This window comes from Cheilinus undulatus, linkage group 11 (assembly GCF_018320785.1).
Source record: "Cheilinus undulatus linkage group 11, ASM1832078v1, whole genome shotgun sequence".
In the NCBI taxonomy this organism is placed as follows: Eukaryota; Metazoa; Chordata; class Actinopteri; order Labriformes; family Labridae; genus Cheilinus; species Cheilinus undulatus.
In genome coordinates, this window is record NC_054875.1 from 28,828,575 (window position 1) to 28,851,006 (window position 22,432).

A 22,432-nucleotide genomic window follows, 5' to 3' on the forward strand; every position below is an offset into this window, starting at 1 on the left:
AAACCACTTAAAACATGGCCATTTTGGCAGCATTTTGCTATGTAGAAATCACTTCTCCACTCACTGTAGTTAATATCTAATATCAGATCTAATTTTTACAGTCTCCGAGCAAACAGAACCTTGCGTCCTCAAGGTCTTTACCCCCTCAACATGAAAGACACAATGTGACATGATGAGATACAATATGGTATCATACTATACCATATGAAACAGCATGACATGAGACAATTCAGTGCGGTATGATTCGACCAGCGCCATGTGATGATGCGATACATGATACATGGTCTGTGATAACAGTATATTCACAGTACAGCCACACTGCAAAGCATTATTATAGATAGTTGCATAATGATGCTTCACAATACTGGATGAACTGAAAAATGGGCTAACACCCGTTACAAGGTCTAGTCCAGGATGCATGTAACTAATTGCTGCAGTTTTGTGTCACGATTTCATGCTTCAACTTTAAACTTCTATTTCTGGTTCTTCAACATAAATCCTGCTCCTTCCTCTTTATGGTAGCTAACATTCACATGACCCTCATCATGTCATAGACACCAACTTGAGAAGTTATGAAGTGACACAAATGTCAATATTTGGCACCAGAAATTTGATAATTGTATCACATGAGCTAGGACAATGAAATAGTGCCATATCAATAAGTTGTCCCACCCTGATGTTTGATACGTCTATTCTTCAGAGCACTCGATAGTTTAGAGAAGCGCTGGGCAGTGAATCAGGTTTCAATTTCAATCACAGTTTTCACTTCCCCCGATCATGAAAACATGATAATTGAAAATAACTGAGCTGCATGGCATGCTCGTTTTGATTGGTTTTGTCATGTGTGATAAATGGAGCGCACCCTCCCTGCCTTTACAGCACAGCGTGTGCTCTGCCCCTCCCACCGAAAATGCTCTCACTTTCATTTAAATGAGCAGCACGGCACATGCTCGGGTTTGTTTGAAAAGTGAGAGAGCTAGAGGAGATGACAGAAAGGCGTTTGATAGGAAACAAAAGAGGTGCAACAGAACCACTCAGCTTTTGAGAAGTCAATGCTGGAACAATGCAAAAGAACATGACCGATCATTTTAACATACAGAATAGTATCTCTCATGATGCCAATCGCATATCAATCAAAATTATTGTGATTATAATTTTAGCCATAATTGAGCAGCTCTAATTTATAGTATTGGTCTTAACACACAAATGCTCCTTATTTGTTGAAATGAATGTCGCTTATTGTGGCATAAATCTAAATGATCTTCTCATAAAACCCAGCTACAGTAAAGAAGACAGTGTGAAGGACAATTTGAGTTTATGTTTCTGTAATTTATGTTCAAGCATGCTCCTATTAGCTATAGTAAGAGGAGGTTTAATGGCCTGCCTGCAAAGAATTTTGTTTTTTATATGATTTAAGTTTGTTTTATGGCTCTTTATGTAATGATTTAGGGGCTATATTAAAATGTTCTTCATCTCCTATGACAGCTCCTAGAAGGATGATTATAAAAGACTGTGGTTGTGATTCAGAATGGGAGCCTTTTGTGGTAGGTTTTATTTATAGTGCTGAAGGTGAAGAGACAGTTTTTTTTTTATCACTATATAAGGTTTTCTTCTGAGATGTTATCTACTTTCTCTGACAAATTTAACAGTGCAGCCGCATATTTAGTGTCCATGTGGACTAGACTGAAATAAAACATCTACTGTGATAAAAGAGAGCAAATACTTGATCAAAATGAAATGAAAGGATATATATGACATGATAGGATACAGAGATGGTAATAATGAGGGCTGTAAAGGGAAAAATGATTAAATGTTTTTCTTCTTTTGCTTATCAGGTACAAGTTGGGAACTTTCGTCACACCATCGCCAAAGTGCAGCTGGGCGGGAGCGAGCTCGCCATCGTCGTGTCCATCGTGGTGTGTTGCGTGCTACTGCTGCTGTGCACTGTGGGTAGGTTGTATATCCTCAGACGATGATGGATGTGTGACTGCTGTCTGGATGGATGCATGCTCCAGATGTGGGAGAGAACAAAAGGATTTGGGGGTCATAGTTTCTCTGCACTTGCTTCATCCTCCTTCAGTACTCGAGGCACAAAGACCCTACTGTTCCCCTCGCTGTCAGCGTTGTCTCTCTGTCTCTGTGTACTTTATTCTGTAATCTCAGCATGAACGTGCAGGGCAGGTGTAAGGGTGGAAATTGGTGTGTTTTCACACAATGCCCTCCATCAAATCTGTTCTTGGGAATTTGCAGAACCTATTTTTATTTTAATTTGCAGAACCCTTTTCGTGTGGCTGTTGAAATAATACGCTCACAAATTTTATCTGCAAAAGTTCACACCCTTGGGTTTCTGAAAATTTTACGCTCTCACAGTCGGATGCATTCATAGAAATATTTTTCACAGCCTCACAGGCTTTTGGACACATCCTATTGATCCTATTTATTTTGTTTTGATGTAGTGGAAGCTGTCAGTGCCTGAAACATATCGTATACAAACTGCATTTTGTCTTTCAGCCCTTGTAGTGTACTGCACAAAGAGCCGAAGGGCGGAACGTTACTGGCAGAAAACACTACTCCAAATGGAGGAGATGGAGTCCCAAATCAGAGAGGAGATCCGCAAAGGTGTGTTTACACAGGGACACACACATGCACGCACACACCGTCTCCTGTTGTACAAGCTCTGATATCAGTGTGATTCAGACCACAAATGATGTTTGTGTCGATTGACATGAAAAAGGAGCTTGTGGGAAGAAATATTGACCACATATATTTGTGTGTTTGTTTGTACACGTCTGTGTGTGTGTTTGTTTGACTTTTTTTCCAAGCTGAAGTGGGAGGATGATACAACAGTTGACAGATTTGTGCCTAGTAAGCGTGACTCATGAAACACAGTGTCTGACAAATGATCAGTCACACGCAAGACACACTCTAGTGTCCGTATCGCCTCTGTTGTGTCTGTAAGAAGAGGCCTCTGCGTGCGTGTTTGTGTCTGGAGCTCTGTGCATATATGTGTGCATCTGTGTGAGTCTAGGGCATTAGGGTAAAGCCGTGTGAAGGCCACTCCACGTCTGAGCACCCAGATTTATGGCATAGAGATAGCAGGGACAGATAGAGAAGAGATGGGAGTTAGAGACAGGGGGAGAAGCTAGGAGAGGTTATTTAGTCAGAGGATGCAGACAGATTTGTGGCAGAGTTCATGTTAAGAGTGCCCGGTCGTCGAAGCTGTAATAAAAAACAAAGAAAGGGGAGTAAAGGAAAGATGAGAAATTGACATTTTCCAGAGAAAGGTTTTGGCAGAGAGGAGTTTCAGTTTTCGGGCCTGCTGCTTCCAATCAGCAGTCGATGGTGTGAATAGACTGGTGGTTCAGAGGACGCTTTCGTGAGCAGGAGGATAAATAACCTGGAGGAGTAATGAAATATGACTTAAATCCCTCAGGTCTAGTATTCCTCTCTTTCTACACAAACACAGAGTGAAAAAAGTCGCATTGTAACCCCAATACGTCTCTCATCCTGCAACAGAAAAAGCGTTTCCATCAAGGGATCTCCGGCGTCTCATTAGGAGAACATCACCCTCTCTCTGAACATGCTATCCAATAAAGTGGCGACAATATTAGCATGCATATTCAAGCGTGTGTCTGGAGATGCTGATACTATTTCTTCAGCCTCCACACACATGTTTTGGATGAGGGCCTCAGACTGGAATTGGCTGCTCTCATTGTTGTTTGGTAAATATTTGCCTGGACTGCAAAATCTGGCAAAGACACGGAGGAAGAGAACGATTGGAAAGAGATCAGAGGATTGGCGGCTGGTGTATTTAATATTCAACCAGAACACTGCGAAATAAGATGATACAACTCTGATTTAACTTTTCTTTAATTTTATCTTTGATTCTTACAGATCCCATGACGTCCTTGGAGAATATGAGGGCTATTGCATTAGCCTGTGAACAGATTTCTGACTCATTTCGCTTAGCAACAAATGAAGCACATGGAGCCAAGAACAAGACTTTAGTCTTAAACATTCCCATGATTCAAGCCTTTTAGGTCATTCTGTGTTTTCTTTTCTCTTTTAGGGTTTGCAGAGCTGCAAACAGACATGACAGACCTCACCAAGGAGCTGAATCGCAGCCAGGGCATCCCCTTTTTGGAGTACAAACAGTTCGTAACACGCACGTTCTTCCCCAAGGTGAGAAAACCTATTTTTCCGCCCGCTATCTGATTTCCACTGGCACTCTGACAATACCATTTTTCTCAATGGGGTTTTAATATTATGTTTTTCTCTCCCTGCATATCCCATTTCACATTTCCCACAGCTTGTAATATGCAGCATCAAAATTCACCTTGGAACTTTTTAAACATACAGTTTAAGCAAAGTGTAGCTTGGTGTGGCACCCTGCAGGAGATTTAATGTGTTCTCTATAGGTAAGCATTTTCTGATGTGTGATCCACCCTGAAGGTAGACTGCAAGCCTGACTATCGGTGGGTGTTTTTTCCACTGATATAGACAGACAAAACTCAGCAGGCTTTGTCTTCCAACCACAGGCTTTGCCTTTCAAGGAGACAGAACAATGGCAGGCACAGAGACAAGGAAACTTTCCCCCCTCTGATTTTTTCAAAAACTCACTCCTGACTCTGCTTACACACCCACACTCTTTTGCAAGGATATGGTGTCTTGCACAACACTGGTTTGTTGCAGTGGACACTGGACAATGTTTTCTGTTGTGAAGGAAGTGAAAGGGGAGAGTGTTGAAAAGCTGCACAGAGTGAAACATAAATCCAAATGTTGCTGCTGTAGTGTTGTCTCTGTAGTTTTCCGCTAACGCAGCAAACACTACCCACGACCACTTTGTGCTCGTGTTTTACCACGAGAGCTTCTGGTTCTTTGAGATTATACACAAACACAAAGCAGTGCTAAACATAGACTTTGACACAGTTAAAACAAAAGACAAATGTAGCTGCCCTTAGATGACAGACTGTGTTGAAAGGCTGGCTCTTGGCTCTGGGTCACTTTGCGTCTGAAGGCTCATGACGGTTGTGTCACAGTGTCGTGTTCCCTTTTCATGGTCAGTCAGGGCCTTAAAAAAGAAAATCTGCCCTTTGGTTCCAGACTGCAAAGCTTTTTGTTTCCCCCGTCTGTGCTCTTTCCTGTGTTTATAACTTTGTATCACAGTTTTCCATTTGTGTTTATGTGTGTTTCAGATGTTTTCGGATTACGAGAAGAGTCTGGTCCAGCCCGCCTATGAGAACGATGCTCTGGGCCCTCGAGCGCTGCCAGAGACCCATCCACTGCTGCAGGACTGGCAGGTGAAGGGTTAAGCCATTAGGATGTTAGGTTAGGCTGCTTTTTTCTGCCAGAGTGCCTTGATTTGGGACCTTTTTTCGCTCCCCTTGCTCTCAACTGGGTCACACTGAAGCTTATTAAGGTTTCACAGTGGGGCTGTTGTTGATGAAGACCAAAGAAAAGCATATAGAGCATTTTTGTCTTCGTGTGCTTGTTTTAGCTTGTGAAGGGAGTATGTCAGGTGTGTTTTGTGTGTGTGTGCACCTGAACCCCTTTTGTGCACAAATATGAATACTAATGCATGTCATGCAGTGGTTTCTAGTGAGAGAAAAAATTCAGCTTGTCAAAAAATACAGCGCCCACTAAGTTGATGGCAGGTTGTTGACACTCTTCCCACTGTCTGTAGGACGACCAAACAGTATGCTTTTCATCAAATCCATCTCTTGTTGTTATGTGTGTGCGTGTTTCTGTGTGTAATGGAGGGGTGGACATGAGTTATAGAGAGAAAGTGGGAAAGGGAGCATGCACTTTCACACACCTCTGACTGAGCGCATACTGCAAATGTAGGCATGTGCGCGTACGTGTGAGAGAAAGTAACGATTGCGAGCGCTAGTTTTGGGTCGGCAGCCGGGGGAGCCTGTCTAACCGTGATGAAGTGCCTTGGATCCACATCGTCTTCCCAGGAAGTGTTTTCCAGGTCACAGCAAATAAATCTCACAGGCGGGCATTTATCTTAATGGACACCCCTGTTCTCCTTCTGTCAGGCTGCAAAACCACACCATATGGCTGCAGTCCAGAGGGAAGACTTCATCACGCTGCTGCTTAGTCGCACCCATAGATAGACCATACTCATTAAGTCGACTCGGCACATTTAGAGACAATCACACACAGTCAGGGGCTGGAGAAGGAGATATGGATTCTGTTGAGGGAATCAGAGAGGAGGCGGGGCCTGAAGATGTAGAAGGAAGCGCTGTGATGGAAAGATGGATTGTTCAGCAGGTGTGTAATGCACTTTAAGAGAAATCACATGAAATAACTTTTTCATCCACTTTCTGTCACCAGGCCAACAACACGACAAGGCCGAACGTGGAGGAAGGCATCACTATGTTCTCCACACTGCTCAACAACAAACACTTCCTCATCACGTTTGTCCATGCTTTGGAACAGCAGAAGGACTTTGCCGTGCGAGACAGGTATACATATCTCCTGTTACATATGTTTGGCATAAAACGCACCCTTCTGATTGGCTGATTAAGACATACAGACACAGCCATTTTGAGTTATGACTAAATTATATGGTGCCTCTTTATGCTACAGTGAAGGTCATAAACTCTGCCTCCTCCATGTTTACAGATGTGACATGGATCAGAGTGTAACATGGTACTTCATGTCAAAATTTTCTCAAACCTGCGGGCTAGCACGATAGCAGAATAATTACCAGGTTAATTTATGTCAATGTTCATTTTTCTTAGAAGTTTTTTTTTTTAATAAATTAGCTGAAGCAAAAAAGACAGACATACTGCCATGACTAGAGGTGCTTTCAATCAAAGTGCTGTACATAGATTAACAGTACCTATAAAAAGTATCCACCCTCTTGAATGTTTTACCTTTTTATTGATTTTATAAATCAATCATGGTCAACATTATTTGGCTAATTTGAAAAAAAAATCCTTAAAAAAACTCTTTAATGTCAGAGTTAAAACAGATTTCTACTATGTAGGGCCAATTATTGACCATGAATAATTTATAAAATCAACATAAGGGTAAAACATCTTTATATAAGCACTGTACACACAAATTTAAACAAGACAAGGTAAAAACCTAGTATATGGCTGACCACAAATATCTGGGATGCCTGTTGAAATGCCTGACAGGCAGAGTGATTTTTTCATTATTGTTATTTTTTGTGAGCAAAATTTATTGTGGCAACTTAAATGTATAGCTACATGCTGTCCTCTCTCTCTCTGTCTCTCCTCTTAATAAAGCTCTTTTCTGTGTACATATGAAACTCTACAGAGAAATGTGTCAGACTTCACTGAGGCACTGGAGATTAAATGTTTTTTTGGTAGATATAAGTCTTTAATGGTAGTAAGTTTATACTAACAATAAAACACTAACTGTTAATGAACGGTTTATTCTAAAATAAAATAAAAACTGCAGCAGGTTTCATGAACATTTGTAATTCTCCCCAGACAGGTGTGTAAGGGACTTTATATGTGTAAAATTAAGCTGAATGTCTACTTTAGTTTTCCTATTGTTTTTTATATCCGTTAATTATCAATAAACAGCACATTTATCATATTCCCTGCAAATAAAGACGTGCTACATGTTTAAGTAGCGTTCTCTTTACAATGCAAATGCAGAGATTTTTACATTTATTTGTTCCCCATAAACATATAGTGTTAGGGAATATTTACCAAATATTTTTTAACATAGCGCACACCCCTGACTCACGCGAGCGACACAGACACACACAGCTGGAGCGCACACACACACACACACACACAGCACTGACGCTCTGGTCCTCCATGGTCAGAGAGGAGCTTTAAGAGGAGAAAGTTCTGCTTTTTATCCTTCATTATTCTGAAACTTTTTCCCTCAGCAGACAGAAGCCTGAAGTCTACACTACCGACATGTTAGCGTGTGTTTCAGTGTAGGTTTGTGCAGGAGCATCGTGTTTGTGTGTGTCATTGTTATGCAGCATGAAAGCAGATGAGGATGAGAGGAGAGCAGCCGATGTGCTGCATAAATGACGCATGAACGGTCAAAGAGAAAGGGCTAATGGGTTCTCTGCATGAACTGCTTCCGCATTTGGCATTAGACCGCTCCCACACTTCCAGTCGGGAGAAGAGAAAGGCGTATGATGGCAAATTCGTTGCGGTTTACTCACTGTTTGCATGAGTTACCTGAGCTGTCAATGACGAGTTAAATTTAGCTGAAAATGTACATTGCAGCACGCAGCAACGATGTCCAGAAGTGCTTTTAACTTGTTTTTGAAACATCATTCTTCTCATTAGCAATGATGATAGAGTAAACACAAACAACAATCGAAACAAAAAAAACACAACGAAACGGACAAAATAAAGCAGTATAGGAGAGTTTAGATTCTGTTTTGGCTTAGCACGTATCATTGGGCGGAAGTTGTGAATCAGTCTTATTTTCCACCGGAAATGCGCCACCCCCTGCCATGCATAGAGTCCATAGGAGAAAGAGTGACATTGTAAGGCTTATAAATTAGTGTCACTCACTCAGTCAGTTACTTACTTACTTACTTACTTGCTTACTTACTCAGACACAGACATTGCCACGTGTAGGGCTGACCTCAGCGGTCAGCCAAAAATGACAATAACATTTAACAATCTAAATAGCAGCAGCTTCCAGTGTGGGCCTTTGGGCAAGGTCCTTAATGTCAGGAGCACCTTTCCCAGATGTAAGTCTCTTTGGACAAAAGTTCACCACACTATGAAATAATAACGTATAATTATGTAACATTACGACACATAAAGCAAATAATCGGAACTATTTCTTGAGTGAACCACTGGGCGGAGTGACACAGTGCAGCAGCCATGTCTGGAGTGTAGTTCCGGCTTTGCGTTTAGCTTTAAAACATCTCCGTCTCGTAATGTTACATGATTATTTCATAGCATGGTGAATGTGCAGGTCACAACTTATCCACGAGAGCGTTCTGAAGTTGTTGGATTGTGTATTTGATGAGTTTGATGAGGGAAAGCCGGAATACCGTCTGCTTACATTGAGTTGGCACAGCAGGTCTGAACTCGGCAGCGACAATCTAAAAATAGCTTGCACCGACAGCTGAAGGTAACGAACCTATTACTAAGACTATAGGAATTATGGCAATGGGCGAAGTTGCCAATATGTTGAAGTATCGCTTTAAACGCCACTGAGCATACCTGTCGAATGTTTTTTGTGTTGGTGTACGGAACGAAAAATCCTGCTCCCAACTGTCTTTGACTGACATTTGGGACACTAACAGACGTCTCCCCTGGGGGCACAGAGCACAAGTAGGCACACAGGATCACAGGTCAGTTAAAGTGCATAGCCATTTACGCTTCTTTAAATCAGCAGCAGCACCTTAAAGTCTACTCTAACCTTACAATAATAATGTTCATATTTATTCACTCTGGTCAGAACACAAGCTGCTGCACTCTGTACCATCTGCAGACTTAGAGAGCTCTTCTTTGGCAAACCTGACATCATAATAATCCAGTCGAGATTTAACATGAACAAGAAACCCAGATAAATGATAGGCTTGGTCTAATTGTGGCAATATTTCTCTGATGAATAAAGGCGATTCTAGTCACCTCCAGTATATGAAAACCAAACAAAGTGTCAATCAAAAAGCACACCAAGATTATTTACTCTGTCACTGGAATAAATAGCACAGTCATCAGAAACAAAGTTAAATGATCATACAGATGACTCAGTCTGGTCTGTCTTAGCTGAGTTTGTTGGCAATAAATTTGTTGATAGCCACTTCCTGACAGCAGCCAGACATGCCTCAAGTTTAACTATATTATACCCAACACTTAAGATAACTGGCATGTATAACTGTAAATCATCTGCATAACAATGAAGGCTCAGATGAAGGCTACAGCTGACCCAGTGGTGCCAAAAATCTGAGTGTTAGCTCCAGAATCACACAATATTCTGTCCTGCTGTTGGTTGTATCAATCTCAGGTGTTTTAGCCCTCTTCTGGCCCTAGCACAATAAGTCAGTGCCTGATGTGGGGCTATTTTGACTTTTACTTTTATAAAAACAGAAAGAAACAGACCCATTTTTTACACATCAACATATAGTCAATGCTGTAAACTATTACTAAATTGTTTAATTACAAATAGTCTCCAACTTTCTTTATCTTACTGTGATTAATCTCCCCTTTTTGTAGCATTTTGAAATTCTCCTCTTTGTATTTAAAAGTTTTTGTTTCATTGAGGATATTTCTTTAATGACGTAATCAAAGTGTAACTGACTTCCTGTTATGGTACAGACCAATTGTTTTAGAGGAAAATAAGGAACTTTTTGGGGATTAAGAGTATGACATGAACTAAACCACAGAAGTTATGGATTGAAAAGAAAATAAGGGAACACTAAAAAGTGAAATGCTGAATATGATCACAAGATATTTCAACTTTAATGCTGACAGCCCAAGTTTAAACTTCCTAAAATAAAGTAAAAAAGTCCTTTAAAAGCATTCTTGTATTTATTGTTCAACTAAGGTGTTGCAATTCATTACTCTAAACACAAAACCAGAGTAGGAGCATGGGCAGGTTTAGCTTAGTTGGTAGAGCTGAAGCCCATAATTGGAGACTGCAGTGGTCACAGCTTTCTTGTTGATCTTTGTGTTGTTTGGTGCTTCTCTTTTCCCACTATGGGCCACCCATATTTATGGTCTATCTTCAGCTCTCCTATCCAACAAAGGCAAAAGACCCCAAAAAGAATCTTATTTCTTGTTTTTAAAAGTGGTTGACCAGCTGAATAAACAATCACTCATTTGTCAGTTTAGCATGTTTTGGTCCTGATGTCCTCAAAGTTGCCAGTCATTGTGGGGAATAGGAGAAAAACTGAGGTAAGACCACATCCCTGTCCCAGTTCAGAGTCAGAGCTCCCTGACTGATGTGGCCCCTTCCTCCTGGATTAAAGGGGCTTTGTCAGGGAAATCCCCTGCACCTCTGGACTTACTCACCCGGACGCTCCCTGCATTAGATCAGGTCTTTTTTTGAGACTGTAGTCACAGGTGCTGGGATCTGTTTTTGCGTCTGCTATGCAGTTATTTTTAAGTCTAATCGACCTCATGCTGGCAGAACCTGTTTAGAAGAGCATGTTTCTGCTCATCCGTCTCTCCTGCTAATCTATTTTTCTCGCCCTCCAGATGCAGCCTGGCGTCTCTGCTCACCATCGCCCTCCATGGTAAGCTGGAGTACTACACCAGCATCATGAAAGATCTGCTTGTAGACCTGATCGATGCTTCAGCCTCAAAGAACCCTAAACTGATGCTGCGCCGCACTGAGTCTGTTGTTGAGAAAATGCTGACCAACTGGATGTCCATCTGCATGTACAGCTACCTCAAGGTGAAGAAAGAGATAACTTAAGAGCAGAATGATGCAGCAGTTTTTGATTAAAAAGAATTGCCAGAACGCTAATGTCTCATTTGTCTCATTCTTCAGGAAACAGTGGGTGAGCCTTTCTTCCTGCTGCTGTGTGCGATCAAGCAGCAGATCAACAAGGGCTCCATAGACGCCATTACAGGGAAGGCTCGCTACACCCTTAATGAGGAGTGGCTGCTCCGCGAGAATGTGGAGGCTAAGCCGCAGGTCGGATAACGCACCCAGTTTCGGTTCATCTTTCACTTCCTCAGGGGAAGTTGTGCAGAATTACAAAACTTTTACAATTTCACAAAGTATAACATTTATTGATTTTTTTATTTTTTGCAGAACATCAATGTGTCCTTCCAGGGCTGTGGCATGGACTCTCTGTCGGTCAGGGTCATGAATACAGACACAATCTGCCAGGTGAAGGAAAAAATCATAGAGGCCTTTTATAAAAACTTGCCATTCTCCCAGTGGCCCCGAGCAGAGGATGTAGACCTGGGTAAGAGCACATCTTCTTCTGATTATTTTCATCCTCTCCCCTTTCCCACCCCTATGAGATATAGTAATCTCCTTTGCTTGCAAAAGGTCAATTCCTCTCATGAAGCCCAACTAACCTGAGGCTGCAATATAATAAATGACAGAATGCATCGAGGAGAGTGTACAGTCATAATCACAAAGAGTTATTGCTTTCAAAAGCTGTGCAGCCTGCAGAGCTGATTTGATTAATGGCCCGAGAATATTTCCACAGGTCGTGACACAGAGATTTAGAGCACGACTGCTCTCTGTCTCGCATATTCTTTTCCAAATTTAGGATGAAATTGTCTAATATCTTCCTCCCCCCTTCTGCCATCTCTTCTTTCTCCTCCAGAGTGGTTCGACTCCGGCAGCAACAGCAAGCTTCTGCAGGACCTGGATAACTCCTCTGTGATGGAGGACGGCAGGAAGAAGCTCAACACAGTCTTCCATTACCAGGTGTGCATGTGCATGTATGTGTGAATCTGCTGTGGTGGGTGTTGTCACGGTGCACCTGCGTCTCTCTGATATTGTAACAGCTACAGCGGGGGTGTTGAAGGTGAGAAGTCCTTATAAATGGTGTCACTGGCTGTCCATGGGTGTGAGGACGCTCGCTGTTTCTATGTGGCTGCACACAGTTAGTCTCCGGTGTTTCTGCTCACGTTTGTCTGCTGCTGTGTGATGCCTCTTTTTGTCATCAGGTCATTTGCTGCTGCAGAGCAGCTGATTTTGTGCAGTTTTATTGTTCAGATTCTGCATTCATGTTAGTGCAGATATTGATCCACTTAAAACCTTAAAAGTGGTGTGGATAATCCAAAAACTTGAACTAAATAAAAACAATAATCTACTTGTTTAGTAAGAGCACTTATATAGTGCCTTTAAAAAGTATTCACCCCCTTGGATGTTTTACCTTTAGGATTTTATAAATCAATCATGGTCCATATTTTTTTTGACAAAGTAAAAATAGATTTCTAAATTAAACAAAAATATGTTATGTAAAATAAGTGACTGCATAAATATTTACTCTTCAAAGTGGCTGACCTAATTTAGCAGAGGTCCAGCCAGCTGATGCTTGAAGTCTCACAGTTTGTGAAATGGGGATCAAGTGTGTCTCAAATGATTGTTGTATAAAGACACATGTGTTTGGAGTATTCAGTCACAGGTTAATTAGTATTCCTGGCTACCATTACACCATGAAGACAAAAGAACATTCCAAGCAGCTCAGAGAAAATGTTAAAAGAGAGGCAATATTATGTATTCACATGCTCTGATCTAAAATATAATAATAATGGATTTTTTTGTTTAGACATTTTTGGGTGCTTTAATTGGTTGGACAGTAAATAAGAGTAGAGTGTCAGAGAGACAGAGTAGGAAATGAAATAAAGGATGTAAGCAGCAGGTTGTGTCTGAACTCAGATCACCTGCTTAAAAGACTACAGCAGGGTTCCCCAATTTCCCAGCAGGTCCAAAATATTTCAAGGACAGAAAGCCAAGGGCCAGACATTGAATTTGTTTTTTTTTTTTTGTTTTTGTTTTTGTTTGTTTTTTTTGATTTGCTATTTTATATATATATATATATATATGTATACAGTTTTTAACAAATTTATTTGACCACCACCCAGAGTAAGGTTTATGCCACAGCTGCCCTAAATTAACAGCATTGCATAGACATAGGTTGTAAAAAATGTAATTGAAGACCCCTGCTTTAAAGAATGCTTAAAAATCATGTTAATATGGCATCATCATAAAAATGATACCTGTGGTGAAAGGGTTACAAACAATTATAATAACATCACATTTAAACTTATACAGTGCTCAAAAAAGCTTCAACTGTATCCCACAGTCCCTCTCAGCTCTGATCAAGATACATTAATTTAGCAGCAGGTGGTTTCATCCCAGTTAAGTCAATAAACTTCTAACCAACTGCTCAAGAGTTTGTATTTTCCAATTCGAAACAACTTCTCATTTGGCCATCCAGTGTTACAAATGTAATTCGAGCAATAGATAACCCATTTTTTATCTCACTGTAAAGTGATTTTTGGAATAAAACCTGAATATCTCAGTGAGAATCTGTGAAATTTTAAGTGTGTTGTGTAAAGGCTCCATGATTTTTTTCTCTAATATAGCATCTTGTCAAATTGAAAGTAGCATCCTCATACCATACTTTATGAAAACACCCAAAATGCTTGATTATAAAGATATTGTGCATTTAACGCTCCTGTAAGGAGTTTGTAACGGTTTTCTATGATATATTTTTAATGCCTAAAGCCACTGCTCAGGGTGGGTAAGAGCACTACATTATTTTATTTTTAGAGTTGTTCACAATAACTGATATATTTACTGTTTAAGAAAGATAAGATGGGCATTTTTTGTTAGAGAACACCGCTTTCACATATAAAAAGATAAGACATACTGCTTTAACCACAGATGTCACAAAAACGCCACAAACTGCAAGTTCCTCATAGAGGCTTTAACAAGTTATAAAGGAAAAGGGCAGCTCTCACACTAACACAATGCTTTGTTGATTTTGAAGTCGATCTATAAGGTGTCTTAATCAGGTTATAGTAACATTAAAGTAACAGGCATTATTTGATGACCACCATTTTTAATGGTGTTTTGTTTGTAGGCACATACTGTACTGTACAGAACTTTTGGACATGTTTGTGCCAAAAACTGAGGCTGAAGTAAGGCGTAGATGTGACAAGTAAGACACTTGAGTGTGCCGGCTGGCAGAAAGGAGGATTGACACAATCCCAGCTTTGGATGTCCTTACATGTTACCAGAAGCATGGGAAAATAATCTCTTAAAATAAAGTACTCACCTTTAGGGCAGAGTAAGGGATGGATGTGGTGAGTAAGCATGGCCTAGGGTACTGTCTGGGTGGGTAGTAGGGTTGAAACTAGCCTCTGATCATACAATAGAAACCCCAAGGGTCTTAAAACCACTGGCAGTGTGTGAGCGTACCACCAGAGGGGAAAAGACCCAAGCAAAAGAGGTACCATCGAGCTTGACCTTGGCTGCTGAGTGGTACACATGTTTTGACGAGTGTTGAGCTTATGATAAATCCTTAGCACCCTACATGCGTAAAACTTATACACCTGACTGTATATTATAACAAAAACATGACTGAAAGTAAATAAAGTAAAGATTTCTTTTTAAATTCTAGAAAGCAAAAATTCTAGTGTCATATATCATTAGTATCATATATTACTATGAACATATTTATTGCAAATACAACATTTTTTAACCTTTTCCTTTGGATTTGATTAAAGTCTTTATTTGAAACATCTAAGACTAGATGACGGATAGATTAAAGAAAGCAATAAACAAAGCAAAGATAATGCCAAAATGAATACTGATTAATGTGTGAGGAGTTGAAAGAAGTACAAACGTATCAAATCTTACTGCCTTTCCATAAATCATTGATTGATAACTGTCCAGTGTCCTTATTTACATAAACCCATTTGTTAATTAACTTTATAAACTTGTGTTGATATTATATACCATGTTACAGATTGTTTTTGCGTGTAAGAAATGACCTTCCCTTCTGTATATTTAGCTATGATACATGTGAAGTGAAACCAAAACACTGCTTCGTCTGGTATGCCATTAGGAAGGTGTAAATGTGTGTTTGCTTACGTCTGCATTCGTTTGTGCGTGACCAAACAGAGGTTCAGTGACCCTCGTCTGTTAACCCTTTACCTGTACTTGTTAAGTGCTCTGTTTAGTTTTTGCTTGACCGTTGGGACAGAGCTGTGAACGCAGCGAGCTGCAGCGTGTACTAACAGTCTGGGTTCAATGGCAAGGCTGTTCAATCCATTTCACCACAGGTTGACTTTAATGAGCCCAGCCAGGCTCCTGCAGAGTCACCACCACTCTACACTGACACACTCGTATACACCTCTCAACACCACTCTCCCCTCGAGGGCATGCTTAATGATGCTGTTCTGGTGCACCCCAGCTCACCCCTGACCCTGTGCCCTCTGTCCTCTCTCACCCAACCCCCCTCCCCCTTCTCTTCTCTCCCTTCACAGATCCCAGAGGGGGCATCGCTGGCTATGAGCATGAAAGACAAGAAAGAGAACACCCTGGGGAGAGGTACGCCACCTTTAAACACACCACTCCCCCTGTCGCTTTGTCACACATACTCACCCACACTTGGATAAATATGCTCACTCTCTCCATCACAGGAAATGGCACATGCTTAGTTGATCACGAGAACATGATACGCTCGTGTAAACATGCATGAAACCACACACCCTCCTGCCCCCCAAAGGACCCAGCAGACATCCAAACAGCTTATAAATCCAAACACTTTAACAAGCATGTCTTGCTGGAGTTATACTCCCGCCTCATTCAAAGCTTTTTCTGCGTTATAGATGTACTCCATTAGCAAATGTGGGCCCATTGTCGAGCCTCAACCGGGAATATAACACTAGATCCGCCTGTTGACAGACGAGTTTACATGCAGCCTTTAATGGGCTTGTCTGTTGGTTGTCTGTGGTCCACCTTACATAATCAGTACCAGACCAGAGCACAGGCTCTGTCTATCAAAGCCTCCCCTCTCATTCAAACTGGGCCAGAAATAGGCTTATGTGGACTCAACCTGGCCCTTTCTTCAAAGCACTCAGGGAGTGTTATGAGCCTGTAGTGCTCCCTAGCTAATATAAAACACTGTCCTGCCTGCCTGTGATCAGTGGTGAGGGTCTGGAGCGAGGCCCGTTGGGCAGGAGCATCTCTGGCAGAGAAGCCTGTAATGAGAGTACACTCACTATATTGTTGTGTGTGTGTGTGGCTGCCAAATGCCTGCTTTTGTTTTGCTGCTGTGTGTGTTTGTGTACAACAATCTACTATATTTGTTTGTGTCTGCTTTCAGTTTAGGTTTGGACATGCAACTGCGTGTATTCATACGTGTCATGCATGTGTATGAGAGAGTGTTTGTGTTTCGATCTATATATAAACCAGGACGGTTTTAATGCTCTTTTCCAGCGCTGGCCGAGCATTACCATCTCATTACACCGGCTCCAGAACCAATCACAGACTCCATGTGTCTGTCTCCGCTAATCTCTCTCTTTTCTTTTTTGCCTTCACTCGTAATCTTTCTCTTTCATTCTCTCAGACAGCTCCCCTCCCCTACCTGCCCACCGTCCACCTTAATCACTTTCTTCTCTCGCATGTACTCTATCTCCCCTGCTCTCCTGTCAATCTCCCTTCTTTTCCTCCCTCCTATCTGTCACACTCCTCCGTGCTCCTTCCTCCTGTCTCCTCTTATTTTTTCAGGTCTCCACCTTTGCTGATTGCGCATTGTTTCACACATGTGTTTCTTTTTTTGTCCCCGCAGTTAAAGATCTGGATACGGAGAAGTATGTACACTTGGTAAGTTCTCCACAAAGGTAATCAGAATGCTCCTTTAAAGTGAGTTTATTTCCAGAGCATTTCCAGGCCTGGGGACGGAGAGAAAGTGGGTGAATGGAGGTGAAAAGGAAAGCTGCTGAGAGGACATGACAGCGCTAATGCTGCTTAAGCTCTTTTATAAACGTCAGCCAAGATATGGGACCTTTGACTTTACAATAATGAGTTCTTCAGAACGCAATTTGCCGGGTGAATAGTTAGTTTTGCAGGACAGTTCTGTGTAGCCCCCTTTTTTTGACACACGTAGGTGAATTTTGACTGCTTCTTTCTTCTCCCTACCCTTATTTAGACCTGTGCGAGCAAGTCAGAAACATGATCTTACACACAGCAACCACAGAAAAGCATAAAAATTTCCCAATTCCCATTGCTTCCCTATTTCTGCAGATGATTCAGTGCTTCAAAATACCCCGATGTGGTTTCAGGATCATGTGCATAATGCAAGAAACAGAAAAATTCCCCTTTGACAAGTGAGAGATCCCAGACAGAAGAGCATTCATTTAGGTGATCATGAGGGGTTTATTATTCAACTTGTGGGCTGTATGTTGATCTTCGGTCTCTGCTTCTCCAGGTCCTACCTCATGATGAGCTAATGGAGACCAAGAGGTCACACCGGCAGAGTCACCGCAAGAAAGTCCTGCCTGAAATCTACCTTACACGCCTTCTGTCTACAAAGGTCTGTGCCTAGAAAAACAAATCTCACCACAAAGAGATTTAAGTTACAGGTCGATATTAAAGTCGTCTTCTTGTTTTTGTGGCCCATATTAGCCTCTGAGGCCGTAGAGTAATTCCCACATCCCATGAAGCCATGTCTCTGCGTATGTATGAGCCGCCTTTTTTCTCCCTCCTCCACAGGGAACTCTTCAGAAGTTCTTGGATGACCTCTTTCAAGCCATCCTCAGCATCCCTCCGGACCGCCCCCCTCTGGCTGTCAAATATTTCTTTGACTTCTTGGAGGAGCAGGCTGACAAACGGGGCATCACAGACCCAGACACGCTGCACATCTGGAAAACCAACAGGTACACAACTTAAAACCCTGTGATTAAATTCCCATTTGGTCGTTTCACTGTACAGTTGCAAGGTTTTTTAAAAGCTTCTCTTCCCCTTTTCCCCTGTGCAGTTTACCTCTGCGTTTCTGGGTGAACATCCTGAAGAATCCTCAGTTTGTGTTTGACATTGATAAGACGGATCACATGGATGCCTGTCTGTCTGTGATTGCCCAGGCCTTCATTGACGCCTGCTCTGTTTCTGACCTGCAGCTCGGCAAGGTGAGATTATCTTTTTATCTATCAGTTCCAGGAGCTTTGAAATCCTCACAATGTAGGGTCCCCTTAAGGACTTTACTTTTTTAAATTAATGATGGTTCATCCGCCACATTGAAATCAGTCCCTGTTTGTTAGGCACCTGTTATTTTGCAGTAATTAAAAGATTATTTTGATACTTTATCCAATTATTGATCCTGTTGATTATCGGGCAAGAGGCAGGGTTTAGAAAGCATCTTTTTTCAACTATTTTTAGATAGATTCATCACTTTTATCACAGGGTACAAAAGAAATGTGATAAAATAACATGGCAATTGCCATTGCCATGACTCATGTGACACTATTAAGACATTGCTGATGCTAAATTTTACTTTTACAATTTGACCCACTTCTTAACAATTCCATGTCTTCTTGGTGGCATTTCTGAAGTTAGAGAGGGTTTTTCTGTTATGTATCATACCGTATCAAAGCTTATTAAATCCAATTAAATGCTGCTGTATATCATATTGAATCATATTTAATCAATGCTATTATGCCCCATTGAGTCAAGGTTTTTATCACATCGAATCATATGTATGGTATCATTTATTTTCATTTTTATGAAAGCTTTATTTGACAGAGTACACCTTTAGGATTGAAAAGTGTTTTTCTAGGGAGACCTGACCAAGACAGCACAGCAAAGTGAATCCTAATATAGTGTCATATTCTGTCTTATAGAACCATATCGTATCACATCATACCACATGGTGTTGCATGTTGTATCATATCATATCATATGGTATCGTTTTATCATATCATATCAAATCATAATGTGTCCTATTGGATCATATTGTATAGTATCTTTTCATATCATATCTTATAGTATTAAATCTTTTATCATATAAATTGGTATCATATCATATCGTAAACTAACTTATCTTATCCTTTCCTACGCTATCATACTGCATGGTATTTATTGTATCTTATCATATTTTATCATTAGTATTGTAGCACTTAGTATCATATTCTACCATGATATATCATATAGTCATGTATGTTGTTGTAATCCTAGTATCATATCATTTATTGTGCAATAATATACTATATCTTTTATTGATATATTATTTATCTTTTATTTGACCAAGTAGTCCCTTGAGACAGCTGACCAAAGTGAATCCTACTATTGAATTGTTTAATCTTAAATCGTATTGTTTCTTGTCATATAGTATCATATTGTACCGTATCATACCGTTGTATCCTACCGTATCATATCAAATCAAATCGTACTGTATAAAATCATACTTTATTGTAATATGTTGCAACGCACATCTTGTTTTGTTGTATCATTTTGTGTAATATATTAGATCGTAACGTATCTCGCATATCAAATCAAATCAAATTGTATTGTATTATATTATATTACACCGCATAGTATTGTACCATATAGTGTAGCACCTTATAATACTGTATTTCATTTTATCATATCATTTGTATCATATCCTACCCTATTTTTTACTGTATCGTATAATTAACTATTTAGTTAATTATTTAATTTAGTATTTTATCGTATGGTATTGTATTGGGGGGGCTGGAGCCTATCCCAGCTGTCATTGGGTGAGAGGTGGGGTACACTCTGGACAGGTTGCCAGTCAATCATATTGTATTCAATTGTAGTTAATTTTTTAATCTTGTACCATATCTTATCATACCACTTTGTACCGTTTTGTATTTAATCCTAGTATCATATTGTATCACATCATATAAAAAAAACAATCAAATGGTATTTAACTCTTGTAAGGTGTAGTTTTGCATGGTGCCGCCCTTTGTGTACCTTGAAGCCATATCATATCAATTAGAAGTGTATTTCACTTCAAAACTTTAAAAATACGTTGCGTGTTGGTGTGTAAAGATGATTCAGTTTTAACTCTAGAGGGAGTACAAATTTCAATATCTTTGCTTCACTTCCCTTGACAGAAGGATTACTAATTTAATACCTAATTAATTAAAGACTCTATGTAATCAGTCAGTATATCTATTCATCTATACATCTAGCTTTGTGTTGTCTGCCCATGTATGTGTCTACCACACACATCACACCTCCAAAGTCCCCCTGTGAACCCTCATCCCCGCGCCTCCAGCCTGTCAGCTCCATCTACCTCTCCTCATGTTATTTCATCCGACTCGGCTGATCCAAGGTCATGAGCACCAGGGATCTCTTTTTTGTGCTGTGAGCGAGTGCCTGTGTGTATGTGCACTGGTGTTCTTATGTCCATCTGTCTGTCTCTCTCTCTCCTTTGTCTGTCTGTGTGTGCGCTTGCATGTCAATGTCCTCACTGCTCACAAATCCGTCTCATCCCTCAGACACTGTGACCCTGAGCACGCTCTGCTTCCTGTCTCTTTCTGACCAGCTTCCTCCCTGGAGGGGGCCAAGGACTCATCAAATAATGATTCTCTTTCGCTATGAAACACTGTGATTTATCTACTTCAGTCCAGTGCCAAGGAGACAGTACACTCAGAGCAGTAATATTCCCATGTTTATGTAGGCAGGTACTCATCTAATGTATTGATGGAAGGATTTTATAAGACCTTCAGCAATGGGAGATTTTAGCTCAGCATGTGTTTGCAGCATCCTCATTAACAAGTCACATCTGGCTGTGCTTGGATTGCGGAGTCACCAGCTTCAAGGATAAGGCCACGCTTTCTCCTGCAGGTCAAGGAGACTAGCATGGCACACCTCTACATCTCCTCCTCGCGTGTTACAGTGGAGTTTTTTTTTTTTTCTTTTGCCTGTGTACAAGTGAGTGTGGCTGCCTCGGGACAGGGCAGTGAAGGGTACTGCGTCTGGATTAGCGGTGGCATAGCAGGGATGAGACAGAGGGGTTAGGAAAGTAAGCAATGCTTGCTGTTTCCACGGAAACCCTCTTATCTGGCGAGATGCAGACACGGTGGGCCACGGGGTCACATGGGGGTTACCATGCAGATGGACAAGCAGCAGGAAGTGACCTTGTGGACAGGAAGCGTGAGGGTTCCCTATCAAAAGGGAGCGACCATGCCCCCCCCTGCACATTTCGCACACACAAACACGCAAACAAACATATATAAGGTGACACAAATAAGTCGTGACACATAGAAATATTAAGGTGCTCTGTAAGCACATTCACTGATGCTGAAAGCTGAGACTGGCCGTCTCTTTTCCCTCCGTCTTTTTCCCTGTCCTACTTTCTCCCTGGCCCTTTCTCTCTCTCTCCCACACTCACAATGCTCACAAAGAACTACACACACTCGCTCACAACAGTAGTCACCACTAAAACCAGAGTATGCCCACAACCTCTTAGCCCTTCTACTTTTCTTTCTGCATGAATAAACACTAGTGCGAGAGCCTGAAGCGACTGTGCAGAGAGTGGCAGAGGTATGAAGGAGTATGGTTGAGTCTGGAATGTTCTTTCTCCCACTCTGGAGTTTGTGAGTGTCCTGTTGTGTGAAAGGAAACTTTCCCCTCCCACTATTGTCTTAATTTAGGCAGGTTAATGGTTGGTCAGTTGCAGAAATATATCCAGTTTGTTGAGCAGCTCCCTGTTTGGACAGTAGCACCCAATTACAGAAGCAGCAATGATGAACAAACATCCAAAATAAAAGCTGGAGTCCAGTGCATGATTGTGAATTTAGCCACAGAAGGGCAGTTAAGATTAGGCTTTAGAATGTATGGAGGCACTACAATAAGAGCTTTGAAATACATGATGGACCAGGAAGTTAGGAAGCAAAGTCCTTTTAAAGCTGAGCACAGACTGCACAATTTTTTTGTCTGGTATGCTGGTCACTACATCAGATTAGGTGATTACAAAGCCAAAAACATATGCCACAACTCTGCTAACAGGAATGAA

General features: G+C 41.0%; 1 protein-coding gene across 1 annotated transcript in view; it reads left to right on the top strand.

The window, feature by feature from the left end:
* Nucleotides 1–22,432, top strand: part of plxnd1 (plexin D1) — a 107,692-nt gene that overhangs the window by 80,351 nt on the left and 4,909 nt on the right. The window contains exons 20-33 of the mRNA XM_041799622.1: nucleotides 1,836–1,950; nucleotides 2,512–2,619; nucleotides 4,070–4,182; nucleotides 5,196–5,300; nucleotides 6,340–6,470; nucleotides 11,169–11,367; nucleotides 11,464–11,610; nucleotides 11,731–11,887; nucleotides 12,257–12,360; nucleotides 15,936–15,999; nucleotides 17,243–17,277; nucleotides 17,882–17,986; nucleotides 18,166–18,329; nucleotides 18,431–18,578. Of these exons, the coding sequence (XP_041655556.1) occupies nucleotides 1,836–1,950; nucleotides 2,512–2,619; nucleotides 4,070–4,182; nucleotides 5,196–5,300; nucleotides 6,340–6,470; nucleotides 11,169–11,367; nucleotides 11,464–11,610; nucleotides 11,731–11,887; nucleotides 12,257–12,360; nucleotides 15,936–15,999; nucleotides 17,243–17,277; nucleotides 17,882–17,986; nucleotides 18,166–18,329; nucleotides 18,431–18,578 (1,695 nt within the window). The remainder of the gene's footprint in view (nucleotides 1–1,835; nucleotides 1,951–2,511; nucleotides 2,620–4,069; nucleotides 4,183–5,195; nucleotides 5,301–6,339; nucleotides 6,471–11,168; nucleotides 11,368–11,463; nucleotides 11,611–11,730; nucleotides 11,888–12,256; nucleotides 12,361–15,935; nucleotides 16,000–17,242; nucleotides 17,278–17,881; nucleotides 17,987–18,165; nucleotides 18,330–18,430; nucleotides 18,579–22,432) is intronic.